The sequence below is a fragment of the Octopus bimaculoides genome, chromosome 16, assembly GCF_001194135.2.
Source record: "Octopus bimaculoides isolate UCB-OBI-ISO-001 chromosome 16, ASM119413v2, whole genome shotgun sequence".
NCBI classification, from domain to species: domain Eukaryota; kingdom Metazoa; phylum Mollusca; class Cephalopoda; order Octopoda; family Octopodidae; genus Octopus; species Octopus bimaculoides.
Genome location: NC_068996.1, coordinates 30,088,004 through 30,109,651, shown reverse-complemented (window position 1 = coordinate 30,109,651; position 21,648 = coordinate 30,088,004). Strand labels below are relative to the sequence as shown.

The window sequence follows — 21,648 nt, the reverse complement described above, 5'->3', positions numbered from 1 at the left end:
TATATATATATATATATATATATATATATATATACATACACGCATGCGCGCGCAAATATATACACACAAATATACATTCAGATATACAAATATAAACATACACATCACCATCATCATTTAACATTCATCTTCCATGTTGGCATGGGTTTGACAGGATGTTAAGTGGCAGTGTATAAAGAAGGTGTCATAGAGAAAGACAATATAATAAAACTGTAGATAAATGAAAAATAAGATGATGTGGATGGGTGAAAGAGAAGAGGGATTATACTAACAGAGAAGAAGGTCAGAGATACACAGGGATGGATATAGTGAGTGACAAAGGTGAGAAGAGCATAAATGGTTGATATGAGAGGATGTTCAGTGAAAAATAAGGTGGGAAGGGATAATGTTAAGAATGTGGGATGACAGGGAAGTGGTTCCAAAGAGAGGGATAATGGATAGTACAAAAGAGAGATGAAATATGTGTAACACTACTCGCATATAATTACAGTGGCTGAATAAATAATGCCATAGTTAGCAGGGTGATGTCATCATTCATACATATCACATTATCAAACCAGAGCAGTCTTCTCCCTTGCACACGACATTTGATTCTTCTGATGCCTAACTTTTCTTTCAATACACGAGCACTTTGCTGTACATGCACAGTGACATTGTTTATCCAGAGATTGTGTTCACTTTTGTTTTCTGGTAAGATTTTTGATAGTTGAGAAAAGAAAATACAAACCTCTAAGATGTTATTGAGACCAGTTCTTATAAATTCATTTCTAAGATGTATTCTGAATTCTAAATCATCAGGTGTAGACACAATGGCATTGACTAACTGAATACAAGCAACCTAAAGAAATAAACAAATCAAATATTTACTACTACTAATAATAATAATGACAACAATGATAGTAATAATAACAGCAACAACAATGAAATATCATTTCTTTTATTTGCCACCAGGGTGATGTTTGAGGGGTCCCCACAAAGACAGACATAATGTATGGAGGTTTGCATATATATATATATATATATATATATATATATATATATATAAAACAAACAAAAACTTGGAAATATACATAAGTAACATTAGGGGAGAAAAAGATAATAGTGATGTGCTCCTCCTGATACAGGAGGACTACTAGGGACAATCAAGAAACCCCACTATTCAAGATCTCTCTCAACTCTCTCCAGTTCCATTTCTTCAACTTACAGCTTTGTATTTAAAGTGATGTCATCCTTTCTTGCCATTTTTGTAACTTTCACCTACCTTTCAACAAATTCACCTGAGGACAGTAACTCCCTCTCTACTCTCATTCCCCTTTTCAAGTGAAACTTGAAAAAGTTGAACAGGGCTCTACAGAAAAGGAAAGTCTCATTCACCAGACAACCTCTTCTGCAATTCCTACCAAACAGAGGAAAACTACATTACCTTTGCAGTTAAGATGGTGGTGGTGGTGGGGTTTCAATAATCACAGCTGACAGACAGATCCATCCCACACATAAAAGCAGCTGTTCAACAAAACTCCACAAGTCAGCAATTCTTAGACATTGAATGAATGCATGTTGAAGTTTCGTTGCTCTGCACAGATCATGGACATGCCAGTCTGACAGTACTCTGTGCCTGTAGAATTTATTGTGAACTGGTAGTGCCCCTTGGTAGCACTGCCAGGTCAAGTATTTTAAGGAATTATCCATGGTAGTCCCTAACTGGAAAGTCCTCTGGAACAGGCTAGCCAATTCATGTTCACTAATGCCCAGAGACACCTCAAGAATGTTGACACACTTCTTCACTACTAATTCTCTCTTTTTAGGTAGTGGAACATTTACTAATTCCATTGTCTGACTGGTAGAAGGCTGAGAGTCCCTTACAACACTTTTTGTGTCAGGAGCCCAGTCTCAGTCTTTCCTTCACCTAAGACTGCAGCTTTGTCAAGGAGACAAGTTGTGGAAAGATTTGTCTTGTGAACGAAGCTCACACATGTTCACTGTCAAGGAATCATTGCAGGTACCATGCAGAGGGTCCTGGCAGCAAACTGACCACCTGATTATTGGAATGCATCCTTTCAACAAGAAAATTTTAAAAAAAACAGATGTTCTAATATGACCAAGCAGAAGCTGGGGCAAGGAATAGTGGTAGGTAATAAATAATAATGGAGGTGATATAAGCATTCACTACCTCTGTCTGGTTTTTCAGAGGTAGCTTCCTCTTTGTATATTTCTGAGTGAAACTGGCCATCTCATCCCAGTCCTTATCAATCTGGAGGTCAGGACTGAACCAGACGACCCTGAGCAGTTTAACTGGTCTTTCAGTCCAGCACCCAATGATGTTATCCAATGGCATGAATCTATCTCCCCAGCTTTCTCTTCCATGGAATCAGGGAGAAAGCTTTTCTGCTGTCTAGATTTTGCTATAGGTGTCCTCCTACTGATGGTATTGTTGTAGATGTAGTTGTGGTGTTGGCAACAGAGGTGGTTTAAATTTCTTTCATTGAGGGTAGAAAGCCAAGCCGTTTGATGGGTAGTACTTCTACAGACATAACATTCTGTCTTTTGCCCTTTATCACCACTCTTATGAGCTCCATGCTCTCCATGTAAATGAGGTCAGAAATTTTGCAAAAATTTTCTGCAGTAGGCAGAATTTCCACCTCCACCCTGACCACAGACAAGTTCACTTTTGGGGATGATTTCATGGTTGTATATCACCATACTCCTCTAGTATAAACCCAAAATACTCAATATTCAGTTCTGGAGGTACACTGAAAAGATTATTCATCCACTTCCCTAGATAAAATATGGTCATCTAAGGAGTATGTCTTAAGCTGCAAATGTCTTGGTTTCTTTTTTGGTATGGCATATTGTGACCAGCAAGCCAAACACTTTTTTCTCTTTCATATGCCATATTAAACCTCAGTGTATTTACCTTTTAGCAGTTGAAATATGTGGCAAACATATTTCAACTAACCTAAATTCTGCTCATACCTAAATACTGCTTCACGTTAACACTTCGTTGTTTAGAAATTTAATTTTAAAATATTATGAATGCATAAATGAAAGAAGTTCTAATTACAAACCTGCATTGGTAAGTTGTCTGTCATTTCAAGCCCCTTGATAATAGGCTGGAATCTAGGCTGTGATCGTATTTCAGCACATGAGGTAATTCCTTCTAAAGCTTTATCATGACTAAAAGTTAAAATTGAAAATTACAGACAATATCAGTTTTGGAGTAAAATTAATAATGAAAACTGGCACCACAAATAATTTTTCTTTTTTTTTTTTATATCTTAGGACCACCCTCAAATATGTAAAGATTGGGAAAATGCATATCAGTAATTGGCTTTACAGCTTATGCCCAAAGTCAAGAGACAATGGCATTAGGTCTTTAAGGAAATCAAAATGATAATACACATACACACACACACAATACAAGTACAATGGGTGTGAATTAAAGTGTTGTAACTGAGTGACTCATGTGACTCTACCTGCCTCTTTCTTTCTCTCTCCTCAACATATATTTCATTTCCATAACAAACAGACCACAACATAAAAAATATCATGCACACAACACTAGCCAATCTGCTTTTACTATTTCTCCCCATTTCAAACATGGTCAGCAGCTTCAGTAAATCATAATATGCAGTATCTGGCTAGATCCTCATTTTTTTCTGTTCTCTAGGACTCATTATAAAACAAGTATTTAAATGCAAACTCAGAAAAATGGCATTTTAATTTTATCATTCCAGATAAAGTTAATGTGTGCATAATACTACCCATGCCTTTCTTCAGTATGTATTATCAACATCTGTTGGCAATGAAAAATCTTTCTCTCAGAATGAAAGGCAGAGTGTATGATGCTTGTATACAAACAGTCATGCTACATAGTAGTTAGGTATGGGCCCTGAGTACAGAGGATATATCATCATCATCAACATTTAACATCTGTTTTCCATGCTAGCATGGGTTGGATAGCTTGACAGGAGCTGGCAAGGTCAGGGTTTGCACTAAGTTCCATAGTCTGTTTTGGCTTGGATGCTCTTCCTAATGCCATCTACTTTACAGGCACCATCACCAGCGCTTTTACATGACACCAACATCAATGCTTTTTATGTGACACTGGCACTTTACATGGTACCAGCATCCACACACATTTTACATGGCACCAGTGTCCACACCAATGCTTCTTATGTGGCACCTTTTGTTGTGGTAGGTGGGTCATCTTGCATACAGTAATGCACCACATATCTTGGTCCTCTGTCATCTCCTTTGTAAAGTTCAGTGTTTTGGGAGCTGTCAATACTTTGTCCCACATCCTCCTGGGTCCCCTTCTTCCACAAATAAACTAATCTAGCATGCTTCATTGAATGTGTAACATAAGTGTGCATGTATGACAAAGTATGAATGTGCTGAGAGAAAGATTAGGAAAAAAAGCAATCAGATGTAATATGCCAGAAAGAAGACTGTGATGGTTTGGTCATGTGATGCAGATGAATGAGGACAGATGTATAAAGAAGTGTGGATCGCTAAATGCGGATGGAATTTGTGGACAAGGGAGACTTAAGAAAATGTGGAATGGAGTGATGAGGGCTGATCTAAAGACACTGAACCTCATGAAATAGATAACAAAGGACAGAGATGTCTGATGATATGAGGTTCTTGAGAAAACCTATCCACCTCAGTGAAACAGAGTTCTTGTAGCACTGTGTTTTTTTGTGCTCTTCACCCGTGTTACATTGATTCACCCCAATGGGATTGTATATACTTTGGTATTTTAATTCATTGAAACCCACCACTGAAGTTATCATTTCAAAAACCAATAAGTTTTAAATCTACATCTGCATCATCAGCAAAGGCTAATACATTTTACATTTTGAGATTGAACCATTTTGCTTTATGTTTAAGATCTAACAATATTAAAATATTGACTCTCAATTGTCTCATAAAGTTGTATTTATTTGAGTTTTCTTTTGACAATGCAAATGTCTGGCTTGTAGAGATACATACATTATTTAATCTATAATAATTATGAAAAAAGTTAAGTTATTCTTAAAGTCATTCCAAATTCATTTCTGTTGTTAGAATAAATATAGACATACATGAACATGAATGATAAAGTTAATGATGGATTTTAGCATTTCTAAGGAATTAATGATACACTGACTAGTTGCACTGTGTACAATGAAATGCTTTCTTCCATTGTGTGCACGATTGACAAAAAGTAGAGTCCACTTTTTCTTCGTGGTTTAATTTTTAGCATTCAGTAATATGAAAAAATGCATGTAAAATAATTTGTATTTGTTATCAACATTATATGTCCATATTCTATGCTTTCATTATCTGGATGGGTTTTCAGTCCAACATCTCACCATTTGAGATATTTTATCATCTGCATTGTCAGGTTAAGCATCCAAAGATCAGTTTTCACCATTTCTTCTGTGATCTTAGTCTTATGCAGTTCCTTCAGTTTAGATTTCTTGGCATCTCTTTACCCAGTTGTCCTCCAGATACATCACATGTTGATGACAACTCAGTCTTCTCTGTTGTACACAACAACTGGGGTTTTTTTATATCCAAATTTTCTCAGTTCACTTCTGCTCCAATGTAAATGCACAATAGATTATGTTTGTCTCACTTCCTCCCAAACCTTGTCAACATTTTGCTATTGTGCAACATTGTATTTCATATACAAGCATTCCCAGCAGAGGAGGTAGTCCCCTTTCATAACCAGCAAAAGTAATAACACCCTGAACTGTCTCCACTCTGTTCTTACTCTGGTCAGTAGCTTTTGTAACACTCTCACTTCTGATTAAGCTACCTAAGTAAGAAAATATAATCAACCATTTCTAGGAATTCTTTCAAGCATTTGAAAGAATTTATTTTATGGGAAAAGCACGTCTACTGCATAAGAAGTCTTCTGTAAGCCTACCTGCAATCTCACTGCATCTCTTGTGGCCACATAGTTTACATGGATATGCTGTATGTCATTCATACAGCTTCTTTTTATTTTAGCATTTGCTAGATATTGGTAGAGGTACATCTTTCTTATGTCTCCTTGAAATGTGCCAGCAGATGTCTCAAATTCATAATTGTTGCAGAACAAACATAGATATGAGTACAAATTAAAGTAAATGGATCTCTCAATTTCAATGAGGAGTACTTTGGTTGTTTGATAAACTCAAATGTCTTCCCATTGAATTATAATATAATGAGTACTCCACAGTCTACTGTACCCTTTTTATACAGGTTAAATTACCCTAAACAATTTCATTCATAAAAATCAATCTGAAATTATGGTAGAAGACACTTGCCCAAGATGCCAAAGTGGGACTGAAGCTAGGACCTCATAACTGTAAAACAAATTTCTTAACATACAAATACACATACACAAAACTACATAACTATTTTACATCCATTTTCAGATAAATTATCTTTGCTTTTAAGATCAAATCATTTTGCTTTATGTTTAAGATCTAACAATATAAAAATATTGATTCTCAATTGTCTTTTAAAGTTATATTTACTTAAAAATGTCAACAATAAAAAATATATAAACAAGCATTACCCTGATGGTGTTACCAAGCAAATGGCAGCTATAAGCCTAACAGCTTCTAACATTGTAGTTGCATCAGAAGGATCTATAGTTCTTGCTAAAATTGTTAAGGCTTCTTCATGGTTGATGAATTTGAGCAAACCAACCTGAATAAAGAAGAAAATGTGTATTTTTAATGAACTAAAAAAAAATAATGAAATCTGCAATGAAAGCTCAACTATTTCTAAAGTAAAAAAACTGAAAATGTTTACAAATTTATCTAAGATCATCTAAAATTTAAAGACTTATGTTCTGACTTTAAGTAAATAAAATCAACATAGATAATACTGTGTTTCCTTGAAAATAAGATAGGGTTTATATTAATTTTCACTCTGAAATGATGCATTAGGGCTTATTTTCAGGGGAGTTCATATTTTTTTCATGCACCAAAAAATAACGTTACAAAATAGAAAATTATGAAATTACTAAATAAACAGAAATTACAAAAAATAATCTACATTTACTTGATTTATAACAACAGAAATTTATTAAACAGAAATTACGGAAACGATCTACATTTACTTGACGATTTACATGTTCTTTTACTCAGAAACACATTAACAACAATTTATTCAAAAACGGTCATGTCATTGTTCTACAAATCACCAGATTCCAAAATTCCTGTGGAGTTTTCGTGTGACTATTTCCTGCAGAACTTTCATCCCCAGTCTCTCATGTCAAGTAGTAGAGTCTCATTGAATGAGAAGTTCTTGTCCAGATAGCCTCCTATTCGTAATGCATTGGCAACACAGCTGTCTGTGATTTTGTTCCATGAATTAGTCACCCAAGGCATTTTCTCTTGCAGGCTGAGTTTCACAAAATTTCCATGCTGATTTCTCACCATTCTGTTGTTAATGTAGTCATTGATTTCCATGCATAAATGGGCCTTGAATGGTTTATTTATTGCAATGTCAAGAGTATGGAGATAGGCAGTCATTCCTGCAGGAATCATGATTTTATCTATTCTTTCTGCAAGGAATTTCAATGTCTTTTGCGTGGTGTGCGCTAGCTAAATCCCAGACTATCAGATTTAATTGGCCTCCTTGAAAAATAAGTGGCAGCATGAAATTGATCCACTTCCTTAAAACTGCCTGTGTGCACCATGCCTTTTTAGTTTCCAGAAAACAGATGCCTGAAAAGCATTCAGTTTTATCCTTCCTGCCTTTAGTGATGATTAGAGATGGGGCTTTACTTCCATCGAGACGAACTGCCAAAATACATGTAGCTTGTGTACTTTCATAACCAGTGGAAGGAATGTAGATTGATGACATACCCCTTTAATCAATTGCTGATTGAGATCCATGGCCCATGAACACTGCAGTTTCATCCATAGCAATCATGTTAGAGAGTTAGAAAGATGATATTTAGAAAAGTCCAGCATGGAAAATGGACGTTAAACGATGATGATGATATCCCATCAACAAAGAACTTAAATGCAAGTGCACATTTAATAATCTTGGTATCTTCCAGTTTGAACAGTGTTGTCAGCCTTCTCAGAGAAAAATCATGTCGCTGATGGAAATATATCATACTGTGGACAAATGCTTGATTATCAATCTTGTGAACAACTAAAGCCTTTGCTCTCCTGTCAGTAACCCATTCACAGATGACATCTTCCAGCTCAGAAAATAGTGGTTGCATTTCCCTCGTCCACTTGTTGACTGAGTTTATCGTAGTCTTCTTGCCATTTTTGAACCATTTGGAGATCCAAATTCTTTTCTTTGCAGAAACCAGTAAAATTATTGCCCAATGATTCCTCCATGACTCCTTTCTTGTACTCAATGGAACAACTCTTTCTTCTTGCATTCATCTTGTCTTGGGGTGAAAATGACCTGACAAATTGATTTTCTATTCAATTTCATCATGTTTTCCGGGAGATTTTTGCCTTGAAAGAAATGTGTACTTTATTGTTTTTTGCATCTACTAACCAGTACTGACCACTGACGAAAATCTTATGACACATTTGAAAGCTCCGAACATGGGCTGCCAATTGATGTATAGCTTGTTAATATTTGAGTCACAAAAGAGACGCCAGGATAGATTTTGTGACATCATTATTTTTAGCTGTCTAAAAGATATTTTGAACAGTGAATACACCGCAACAAAATGGTTTGCATGAATATGAAGAGGCTGCTTATTTCTTTCGTCTGTCTGCCACTCTCAACTAGGGCGTATTTTAAGAGAAGTGCTTATATTAAAATCCTCCTGAAAATTCATGCTAGGTCTTATTTTCTGCTTAGGTCTTATTTTCAGGGAAACACGGTAGCTGAAGACATTTTACTAATCTGTTTACAGTAAGTGTAGGTGTTTTTTAAATTTAAATATTGTTTTGGGGCTTAGTCACAGGAGAAAGCAATCATAACCATTTCCAGAGCCTCTGTGAAAACATGAAGCTATTCTTAGACTAGAGTCTGGGCATGAATGCTTGCAAAAGAAAGAGCTCCAGTAAAAGCTCTTATGGCAGATTAAAGGTACCACTGAGTAACAATCCCTATGAAGGACATCCACACATTTCGGTCTATCAAATCTCACTCTCATGGCTTTGTTCAATCTAACACTGGCAGACATTTGCATGAAGTGGAAATGAACGACATAACATGAAAAAACCACATAAAAGTGAAGCAAACCTTAATTACACAGCCTTGCCTGCACATAAACATAAGATTAAAATATTGCTTTCTCATCATGTTATTTGAATTTTAGTAACAACAGAGAGAGAGAAAATATTTTACATTCTATGTCATAAAAGTAAACAAATTAGTTTTTATTGCATTCACAAAATATATTTTATTCAAAATATTTGCAAACATTACAATAAGTTACAACAAAAAGTAAAAATTTAAAAATAAAATAGAAATTGAATCAATGGCATATATTTTCAGTTAGTAAACTTAGTTGATAGAACTCACATATTACTTTATAATTTAAATTGTTAATTCATGTTTTACCTGATTATTCATAAAAACTTTCAAGCATCTCACACATTCATATGTACTCCTTCGCTCCTGTTTGCTACAAAATGAAAAGTTAATTTGATTTAACATTTCAAACAGCTACAAATAGAAATTTTCTTAGAGAAAATGAAATCTCACTTTCAATGTAATTTAATATTAATTGTAGTTAAAGTTTCAAAGAATGCAAAGAAATTAAACTTTTTAAAATTGTCGTAAATATACTACAGTTAACTTTTATGTGAAAAGAAAAGGCATATCCAAATGGCAAAACTACTTACAGGTCACAACAATAAGTAAGATTTCGAAGGATTTCATTTAGACCATTTGAACCAAATTCTATAGCCCAACTGAAAAAAAAAAAAAAAATTTAATTCATTTAAAACAATTTTTGTGAGAAAATTATGCATCTATATTAAATCTATCAATGAAATCAATAAATGAAAGCAATTTCACAATTTTCCTTATAAATTTAAAACTAGATTCTCAAAACTGGTGTTCTATTACAATTCTTTGAATTAACTTTCTCCTGTCACTTTTTTAAGTTTTTAAATTCTATGAACATCTTACATTGTTTTCTAAAACAAGAAAGCCAAGTTACACAACTTAAATTTTCCCATACATGTGTATAAATCAGTTGATAGAAATCAGAGCATGGATAAAAGCATATTCCAAAGCCAAAGTCTTAAAAACAAAAAACTAAAAATGTGAAAGATGAATGGTAGATTACCGAAAGATGACAGGTTTGTCATGAGAAAGTAAGTATTGCAAATATAAAAAATAAAACAATGAGAACATGTTTCTTTGGTTTAATCAGATTTACTGCCACCCCCATCACCACTATACACATTTGTAAATACATATATAACACATGCATATACACACAGGAACGACATGTACACATCACGACCACCTCCTCCTAACATCTAGATTCCACATAGATGGGGTAGTTTGGCAGGGAACCAAATCATGCACCAATGTCTAATTTGCCATGGTTTCTGATGCCCATCATTTAACAGTATGTACTGAGTGCTTTTCTCATACTACTCACACTAGTGATGATTGCTCTATAACTTACAAGGTTAAGGACTTAAAGTGGCCCCTATAACTAAAAGCAAGACAAAGTGGGTAATGATTCTCGGGGAAGCAATGAGGTATGGTAAGAAAACACAGGGATAAGGAAGGGAACAAGGGACAGAGGAGGTTTTAATGAGAGAGAGAGAAGGACAGAGTTCAAAACTAATAAGATAAGTTGTACGAGGCAGAGTACAGGGTGAGCAAACATTATGCAGAATTAGTACAGACAGACAGTGTGACAAAAAAGGAGCTAGAAGAGAGTAGTTTAGCAATTGATGAGTGGAGAAGAGTCCAGAGAAAGTCAATAAAGGAAAGAGAGATATGGAGAAAGGTCAGATACAGAAAGAAGAGAGGTACTGAAGAGGCAGGAAACTTGCAGCAGAGAGGGTAATGATAAACAAGAAGAGAGAGAGGTACAAGGAGATGGTGAAGGGTGCAATAAAAGTAGGATGGAGGGAAGGAAGCGAGAGGAGAGAGATGAGGAGAGGCAGGAGGAGGCAGTAAGGGAAGAGAGGAGGAGGATGTGATTGCCATGAAAGCATCCTACATGTGGAGGTAGGCAGAGAACATGGAGAACAAAAGAGGATAGAAATTGGGGAAAATAATAAGGGAGTGCATAGATGAAAGAAAAGTCAAAAGGTATCCTATAGGTGTAAGGGTGAATAGTGTGATGAAGGTAAGATTATGTGTTGGGTGGCAATAAAAGTAACCTGAGAGGAAATGTGTGGCGTGTGATAAAAAGATGTGAGTCCTGGAATGGAGCTATTTGGCAGTAGAGACAGTAATGTAAGCATTGTGGAAACATATATATGCATATTACATAAATATATATGCACACACAGACACACACTCTCACAAACACATGTACATAGGTATTCAAACCAATGCTGACTGACCTGGCATTCCCCCCACCTTCTCAACTCCATCATAAAACCCAATTTTGTTTCCTCTCAACCCTTTCTACCAAAGAGTGCAGGCTTGAAACGTCAAAGACTCGTCCATTCTTTCCAAGCACCTAACTACTACACTTGTTTGTTGTTTTTTTTCAACTAGGAGGAGTGGCTGTGTGGTAAGTAGCTTACTTACCAACCACATGGTTCCGGGTTCAGTCCCACTGCGTGGCACTTTGGGCAAGTGTCTTTAACTATAGCCTCGGGATTTGGTAGACGGAAACTGAAAGAAGCCTGTCGTATATATGTATATATATATATATATATATATATATATATATGTATGTATGTATGTATGTATGTATGTATGTGCGTTTGTGTTTGTCCCCCCCACCATCGCTTGACAACTAATACTGGTGTGTTTTCGTCCCTGCAACTTAGCGGTTCGGCAAAAAGAGACTGATAGAATAAGTCCTGGGGTCGATTTTCTCGACTAAAGGCGGTGCTCCAGCATGGCCGCAGTCAAATGACTCAAACAAGTAAAAGAGTAAAAGAGTAGTGTAATCTTTTTTTCTGTAAATTTGAAGTATATATCTATAAATATATATGTATGTGTGTGTGTATACACACACACAGACACACATATATATATAAAGGGAAATTGAAAAGAAAATAGAGAAAATGCACATTAGATTTTTGAAATAAAGGCTTTTTTAAGAAAAGCAAAGACATATACATACAATAAGATTATTTGAGGTGGAATTATGAAGTATATAAATCTTTATTATGAATCATTATAAAGATTCAAAGTCATACTGGTATCATCAGAGCTGATCACTGACTTTGAATGAACACTGATTTCCAAACCGTGTTGGGTCTAATAGTACCTGAGTGAAAAGATTACATGCAAGGGAGGTAAGCAGTTCTGGAAGTAATGCAATTCAGGTGGATATAAATACTGGACTATGAATGGTGTATGGGATATATGGAGATTAGTTGTAATTATTGGTATTGGTAAGGTTAGTAGTGTCCTGTATTAAGTTGTGTATTCATGTTGAGTTGTGGATGATATTTAATCATGAAAGTTGCCTCTTTATTTAATCTTTGCTGTACTGAGGTGTTCTGTGAACATTGATAAAAAGGGAAAATTACGAAGTTCAGTTTAAGGTTCCTAACACATCTTTCTATGTGCTCACTGACCTGTATCTATCTATATTGTGGAGAGCAGATTTGTTCTTTGTGAAGAGTTGTTCTTCTTTGGAGTGACATCCCTGTTTGGCCTATATAGTGATTTCCACACCCTAAGCAGGCAATAGCATTAAGTTTTCAGAGGCACAAGTGAAATTTGATTTTATCTTAAATATTTCGCTTTGTTTGAAGTGAAACTCTGTACCCCACAAAAGGTGGGGACATATGCCACAGTTAGGTAGCCTGCATTTTTTCACTTTTGGTTCCATTATTAATGGCTATAGTCTTGCACTGGTTAATATTTTTTCAATGATTTTGATTGCATTTTGCTCTTGATAATTTTGTGTGAGCTTAGAATTTTGCTCATTGTTTTATTTCCAGTGAGAATGGGTAGATTTTGGATGATGATGTTGAAGGCTTCATCGTTTCTTGAGTTGTGTGTGGAGATGTATGGGAGTATTTTTAGAACTGGTGTAGTATTTCAGTTAACTTCCCTCAATGTTTGTATGTCTATTTCCTTCGCTCGTTTAATCCCATCATTTATTAATGATATTGGGTAATGTCTCCTGATTAGTGTTGATTTAAGTTCAAGGAGTCTTAATTTACAAGTATTGGTACCCAAAACAATGGTACAGATTCTTTCCGCTAGATTATGAGGTATATTAATTTTTATGTGTTTGGGGTGGCATGAGTTAAATAATAGGTATTGTTTTGAATCTGTGGGCTTATAGAAGATGTCTGTTTCGATGTAGTTATTGACTATTTTAATTAGGATGTCAAGAAAAGGGAGCTGTTTACTGCTGTGTTCCATGGTGAATTGTATGTTGCTATTGGTATTGTTGAGCATTATTTTGAAATCGAGGAGTTCGTCCATGCTATCATTCCAAAGTATAAAGCAATCATCTAAGTACCTCTTCCAGTTCTCCTTTAAATAGCAATGAAATGAGATACCATATTTTTGTAATGATGATTGATATATTTCAAGTTCTAGATAACTTGTTACAAGGTTCACAATCACTGGTGCAGCTCAAGTTCCCGTTACAGTTCCACATTTAAAGGAGAACTGGAAGAGGTACTTAGATGATTGCTTTATACTTTGGAATGATAGCATGGATGAACTCCTCAATTTCAAAATAATGCACAACAATACCAATAGCAACATACAATTCACCATGGAATACAGCAGTAAACAGCTCCCTTTTCTTGACATCCTAATTAAAATAGTCAATAACCATATCGAAAAGGACATCTTCTATAAACCTACAGATTCAAAACAATACCTATTATTCAACTCATGCCACCCCAAACACATAGAAATTAATAGACCTTATAATCTAGCGAAAAGAATCTGTACCATAGTTTCGGATACCAATACTCGTGAACAAAGACTCCTTGAATTTAAATCAACATTAATCAGGAGATATTATCCAACATCATTAATAAATGATGGAATTAAACATGTGAAAGAAATAGACATACAAACATTAAGGAAGTTAACTGAAATACTACACCAGTTCTAAAAATACTCCCATACATCTCCTCATATAACCCCAGACACACACACATACATATATGTATAGATATATACTTTAAATTTACAGAAAACAAAAGCTGAAAAAACAACAAACAGGTGTATTAGTTAGATGCTTGGAAAGAATGGACAAGTCTTTGATGTTTTGAGCCTACATTTTTTGGCAGAAAGGGTTGAGAGGAAATTGGGTTTTATGATGGAGTTGGGAAGGAGGGGGGAATGCCAGGTCAGTCAGCATTGGTTTGAATGCCTATGTACATGTGTGCGAGTGTGTCTGTGTGCGCGCGCACATATGTATATATCTTTGCTTTTCTTAAAAAAGCCTTTATTTTTTTTAATCGAATGTGCATTTTCTCTATTTTCTTTTTCCTATTTATACGATGTGTAGTCTTTTTACTTTAAAACCTATCTCTATATTGTATTTATATTTATAAATATACATATATATATATATATATAATTAGGTCAACAAACGTTAAGGCAAGACAAACATCTCATGTCATATACATTATTATTGGAAAAATGCAAAGTCTTATTGCTGTTTCTGGGATATCCCAAAATGCAAAGTCTTACAGCTGTTTCTGTCCTCTTTAACAATTATATATCCACTATATCAGAAAGCAATGGCTCCATAATTACTGTCATACCTATGCCCTTGGAGCCTTAGTAATCCATCACAGCATTTACCTAGCAAACCTTGTCGTTTAGATCACCTGTGAACTAAACTCCTATATTTTGTATATATATAATCTGGGGTTAAGCTAGTAGTGATATGGAACAGCCACTTTCATGTGGTGATTAACTTTGTTAGTGTAGTTACTACTCTGATCTCTTGAAATTTTACAACTAGTTACTTCGCTTGTTGCAAATCAGTGACCGATGGTCACTTTGTTTACAATATATTGCTGGCTAGAGCAGACCCTGGCTATCGTTCTAGCAACCAGGTACTTGCGACTGAGGATGAGCCAACCAGCTTGAAACTGAGTCAGTCTTGGGATCCTGTTGTCTGCTTGGGGTTTATTCCCTCTGCTAGCAATAAATAGGGTACAGCGCTGCACCTATAATCAGCTGATGGAAGATCTGCCTGGGAATAAATTAGTAGTAACAAGGAACAGTCACTTTAATTTGGCAATTAACTCGACTTGTTATATATATTACAGTCATCAGAAATGAAATGAATACTGAACACTGAATGATAGAATTACATCAATACTCTAGAATCACAGGTTTCATGCTGGTGCAATCTGTATTTATTCAGTCAGGGTTTGATCTATGAGATACAGTCCATTATAAAATTTGACAAGGTGATACTAAAATCAAGCATGGTGTAAAATATATACGATATTAAATTAGATATGTCTGAATATACACATACACAATTATAGCCATCAAGTGATTGCAATATTGTAATATTTCCCTTCTAATGATCCTAGGTTATGAGAGTCTGTGATGAAACCCATCTGGAACCCTAAAATATATGCATGTGTGTGTGTCTGTATGTATATACATAAATAGAAACATTCTTGCACCCAGATTTTCCAACCCATACCAGTATGGGAATCAAGCATTGGACAATGATAATGATGATAATAAGTCCAGACAATTTTTTGAAAAATAACTTTCATTATTCCTCATCAAAACAGCCCCCCCCCCTCCTTAGAGTAACCACCTGGTCTTGCCATTTTTACAGACCAAGAATAAACTTGTCATCTATTGAAAGAACTGACCAACTGGATACATTTTTTTCTTCATTCTTTCTTCCTTCCTTTCTCTTTTCCATTGACATTAAGAAAAAACACATTTTTTCACTTTGAAAACATTTTTCTTTCAGACCCCCTGCTGAGCTGGCTGAACCAAAATAAGCATCTCTTCTAGCCACCTACTTAAAAATATACATTCTTTTTCGTTGTCTCTTGTCCAAAACACTTCCTTTCAGATACACAGGCACACACAAACATGCAAGCATACACACACTCTCTCACTTTCTCCCTCCACTATCTCCCCATTCCTCTCCCTCTTTTTCTACCCTATACACTCCACATTATTCTTCTTTCCCCCTCTCTCCCCACCACAACCCATTCACTAATACTATAAAAAGAGACAAATCCCTTCACAAAATTTAAATCTTAAGAATCTATTAGAGTAGATGAAAGCATTTAATATGTGACTTGTAAAAACATATGACATGTTAATAAATATTTGTATATGTACAACCATCCAGATCTCTAAATACCATATATATGTAAAATATAAGTGAGTATGTATAGGCGCAGCTGTGGCTGTGTGGTAAGAAGTTTGTTTCCCAACCACATGGGTCTGGATTCAGTCCCACTGCATGGCACCTTGAGCAAGTGTCTTCTACTATAGCCTCAGACCAACCAGTGCCTTGTGAGTGGATTTGGTAGATAGAAACTGAAAGAAGCATGTCATATAAATATATATAGATGTATATATCTGAGTGTGTATCTTTTTATGTGTCTATCCTCCTATCACGACTTGACAACCAGTGTTGGTTCGGCAAAAGAGACCGATAGAATAAGTGCTAGGCTTAAAAAATAAGTCCTGGGGTCAATTGCTCGACTAAAACCCTCCAAGGCGGTGCTCCAGCATGGTCGCAGTCAAATGACTGAAACAACTAAAATAAAAGAATATATATCTCGAAAAGACAAGCCAATGGAGGGACATTTATGTAATCACTTAAACTACTCAATATAACAATCAAATATAAAAAATTCACACCTTTCTACATACAACAGGGCTAGTGAGAGCCATCCAGGCCAAGTACAGGAGTGTTATCAGTAAGGTGAAAGTTAGCAATGAATTTAATGTGCAGGAAGGAGTTAACCAGGACTTGGTTTTCAGCCCCTTCTTATTTATCAGAGTCCTCCAGGTTGTAAGAGAGGAGTTTAAGACTTGGAACCCCTTTATGCTAACGACTTTGTTTTTATAGCTAAATCCATAAGTAGAATTAGAAGAGAAATTTCGGGTGTGGGAGCAAGAAATTTCAGGTGTGGAACTGAAGGGCCATAGCAAAGACCAAAGTCCTAGTAAGCAAGAAAGCAGACAAATTACTAATCCCTTTTAGGAAATGGCCCTGCTTGATATATAGAAAAGGTGTCACTAGAAATTTCATATGGTGTACCCAGAGCAAGCTATGGGTACATAAGAAGCTCAGAATCACTGAAAGCTGCACTGAGAAAGTTGTCTTTGTAAGTGGAAAATGTGCAAGCATACTAAACACTAAGAACATCAGAAAATAGATTCCCTCAATTGGAGGATCCTCAGAGGTAGTAGATAGCTTCTGTTACTTAGGTGACCTAATCAGCAGTTGAGGAGGATGTTCTGAAAGCCTAGTTACTAGAATCAGAAAAGGTTGGTGAAAGTTCAGAGAGCTATTAACTTTGTTGATAACAAAGGGCCTCTCACTCAGAGTGAAAAGCAGATTGTATGATGCCTGTCTACAAACAGCTATGCTACGTAGTAGTGAAACATGGATTGTGAATGCAAAGGGTAAGTGAAGGCTTGAGAGAAATGAAGCATGTATGAAAAGGTAAATGTGTACGACAAAGTGTAAATGTGATGAAATAGAAATTGGCATAAGAGGCATCAGATGTAGTATGCAAGAGAGGTGATTATGCTGATATAGTCATGTGATGGATATGGATGGGAGATAGCTGCATAAAGATGTATCATTCCTTAAGTATGGAAGGAACCTGTGGAAGAGATAAGCCCAGGAAAACAAGGAACAAAGTGGAACAAAATGACCTTTATATGTTGATCCTCACAGAGGAGATGACAAATAACTGAGATGATTGGCATTTAAATAAAAATGAGGCCCTAAAAGGTATATTGTTCATGTCTTTGTCTTTCTTCTCCACAACTCATCTTTCTAATATCTCTCCTTCATTCCACCCATGCTCACCACTCACTTCATCCCACTCTCCTTTTACACTCTTGCAAACTTACCTGCACACAATTTGTCCCTGACAAGTCTTCCTTCCCCACAACTCATCTTTGTAACTCTCTTTCTTCCATCTGTGGTCACTCACTGCATTCCCCTCCCCACCATCAACCACTCTGCTTTTGCACTCTGGAACTTACCTGCCCACTCACCCTATCCAAGCCTCTGTACTACTTCACTTACATACTCCTCCCTGTTACTTGAGGATGTACCCCAACACATCTTCACCATCTTCTTTCTCTCTCCCCTTTCCTCTCTCTTCTCTTGTTTCAACTGGGATAGCCAAGTATCTCCATTAGTGCATGGCACCTGTTTCTTTCCCTCTAACTGATCATCACCTGGCACAAAGCCACCTCCCTCCATATCACTCTCCTCACAGTTGAAGGGTTTTATATTGCCAGTTACTTGGTGACCTTGTTGGTGTTGCTGTCACACAAAAAGCACCCAGCACATTCTGTAAAGTCATTGGTATTAGGAAGGTGACCAACCATAAATACCACACCAAAGCAGACAGTAGAGCTTGACATACTCCTCTGGCTTACCAGCTCCAGCATACAACACATTCTGATGATGGAGCAAAGCAAGGAAACCCTGACAGAGTTGCTTAACCTGCAAGAAACAGCCTCTTCCTTTCCCTCACATCATACCAAACATCTTAAAAAAAAGAAAGAACACATTGGACAAAGTACACAAAATATGATGTTCTATCATAGATAACTTGGTGTTAAAAAAACAGCAATAAATGACCAGGGTTCTTCAATAACATTCATCCAATTTCCTTCCTTTCCTCATTTAATTTCATCAATCTACTCATTTTATCATAATCATCATACTCAATGATCAGAAATTAAATTACCTGACTGGATTGCTTGATAAAGACACTCGTGCAGATTCTAAAACTTTTAATCGTTTTTCCCCTTTAAGACTGGGATCTTGAAGAGATGCGATAAAATGTTCTGGTGTTCTGAGGACATTTTGCTATAAAGAAACATATATTTATCTATAAAGTAATTCTCAAATTAATAACACTGAAATCAATAATTCATTTTACTATTAACAAGTATTATTTAAAATTTTGCAGTCATTTTGTTCTATGCTTCTTGGAGAATTAGAGGCTGATTTTTATTTCTAAAAGAGCAGTGCACCATACATAAGAGCAATGTAATGCTTCTTGTAGCATTTGGAGATAGCAAGTTGAGTATTCTCTCTCTCTCTCTCTCACTCTCTTTCTCTCTCTCTCTCTCTCTCTCTCTCTCACTCACTCACTCTTACACATGCACACACACACACAATTTAATATCTTATATGTGATTTTAAGTTTCCTTCCTTAAACTGATAAAATAATATATTAAAAAACTGATTTGTATCAAAATTGAAAACAGAAAATTCTCAATGAATTAAAACCTGAAGTTTAAACAAAAACAAAACAAAAACCTGGTGGCAAAAGAGAGAGTTATTAACAATTAATGCCAGGTTTTATTTTTCTGTTTTCAACTAAGATGCAAATTTTAATTCACTGAGATCTTTTAGCATATGATTCAAATACATCAAAATGAATTATCTAAATTTGTGCAATTGGTCAACTTAAGTTACTTCCTTTAGATCACTTTTATGTAGTCAAAGAGTGTATCAGGGACCTGTATAACTTAGCTAATCATTCAATAATAATGCAAGCACAAAAAAATATATATAAAATACTTACTTTACTACTCTTTGCTTGATTTTCAAGCATTTTTTTCTTTTCATCTTGAATATCAAGCATCTTTTTCTTCTCCTCAATAGATTTGTTTCTTAACGGAGCCTTCTTTTCTTCATTTAGATTTAATTCATTCTAAGAACAAAAAATTATATATATTATATCACAAGCATCACCTAACATCCATTTCCCATGCTAGCATGGGTTGGACAATTTAACATGAACTGACAAGCCAGAAGACTGTGCCAAGCTCTAATTTCTGCTTTGGTATGGTTTTACAGTTTAATACTCTTCTTAACGTGAACCACTTTACAGAGTGTTCTGCATGCTTTTTCCAGTGGCACCAGCACTAGCAAGATGACCAAGGAACTCCCCTCAACTAAGCAGAGATGTAGTATTGAGAGAGGTGGCTTTATGCCAAGCTATTGAGAGGTTACAATATAATAAAGGGACAGTAATAAATGTCTTACTGAGGAAATACATGGCTTCCTCAGCTGGAAAGACAGGAAGAGTTGGTGAAGGTATAACCTCAAGGTACAAAGTGAATATAAGATTCTGAATAAGGGCAACATGATCAGTCAGTTCCCGAGAGGATGAAAGGAGTGTGACAGATGGTTAGAGAAGATGATATAGGTAGAAGTAGTGAATGGGGCCGAAAGGTAGAGGCATGGTCAGTGATGAATATCAGTTTTGAGGCAGTAAAAGAAATAGGGATAAATTGAGGAAGGAGAATAAGAAGTGATAAAGGACAGTAATAAGAAGAAATGTGAAGCGGAGGGTGATAAATGGTATCATTTACAGCACCTGAATGAGTAATGTCATAGTTAAAAGATTGATGGAAGGTTGAGAGTGTCAGGAGATGGAATGTTGGAGAAGTTCTTGAAAGGACCTCATATTTGCAGAGATGCTTTTTAAGCACAACATACTGCCAAAGATCTTAGTCGTTCATAATTTCCTCCACGAGACTCAACATCTTGAGGTTAGTCTTTACATTTAGAGATTGGAACTTCTTTATTGCTTTTGCCTCAAGCAACCTACAATTTGCCTTTCACTCTGAGAGAGAGGCATTTTGTTACTAACAAAGGTAACAGTCCTCTGAACTCCAGCCAATTTAATTGCAGTAACTATACTTTTAGAACACTCACATACTGTGAAGTAGATGTGAACTTTGCCTAGAGGAATCATTCTAAATACTTAGGTCAGTGAGTGATATTATTAACCGTAGGCAGAAATTAGCAATATACTGTGAGCATTTTTATAATAAATCCTTCAGCAGGTTCCCTAGATAACTTTAACACCATAGTGAAAGACATAGGTTGGGGTGGGTATGATGCCTAAGGAATAAATGAGAATTATCTAATATTTTTTAATATATGTATATGGGTAAAAGCACTACTGATGCCATATTTCTAGTGAAACAGCTGCAGGAGAAATACCTAGCCGAGGATAAACCTCTGTACCTGGCCTTCGTTGACATGGAGAAAGCCTTTGACACGGTCCCCCGATCCCTTATCTGGTGGTCAATGAGGAAACTTGGGATAGAAGAATGGTTAGTGAGAGCTGTGCGAGCCATGTACAGAGATGCTGCCAGTAAGGTGAGGGTTGGAAATGAGTACAGTAATGAATGCTGGGTAGAGGTAGGGGTCCACCAAGGTTCCGTCCTCAGCTCCCTCCTATTTATCATAGTCCTCCAGGCGATCACAGAGAAATTCAAGACAGGTTGCCCCTGGGAGCTCCTCTATGCTGATGACCTTGCACTAATTGCGGAGTCACTATC

The 21,648-nt window shown here is 35.9% G+C and overlaps 1 protein-coding gene across 3 annotated transcripts in view; it reads right to left on the bottom strand.

Annotated features, from left to right (window-relative positions):
• The window catches only part of LOC106883550 (protein diaphanous homolog 2), a 101,798-nt gene extending 81,767 nt beyond the window's left edge, over positions 1–20,031 (bottom strand). For all 3 annotated transcript variants that reach the window (XM_052973673.1, XM_052973675.1, XM_052973674.1), the window contains exons 1-7: positions 19,878–20,031; positions 19,032–19,153; positions 9,810–9,878; positions 9,526–9,589; positions 6,551–6,684; positions 3,066–3,174; positions 728–838 (exon numbers count right to left, since the gene is read on the bottom strand). In XM_052973673.1, coding sequence (XP_052829633.1) covers positions 728–838; positions 3,066–3,174; positions 6,551–6,684; positions 9,526–9,589; positions 9,810–9,878; positions 19,032–19,153; positions 19,878–19,937 — 669 coding nt within the window. In that variant the 5' untranslated portion in view covers positions 19,938–20,031. The remainder of the gene's footprint in view (positions 1–727; positions 839–3,065; positions 3,175–6,550; positions 6,685–9,525; positions 9,590–9,809; positions 9,879–19,031; positions 19,154–19,877) is intronic.
• Between the last annotated feature and the right edge of the window lie 1,617 nt (positions 20,032–21,648).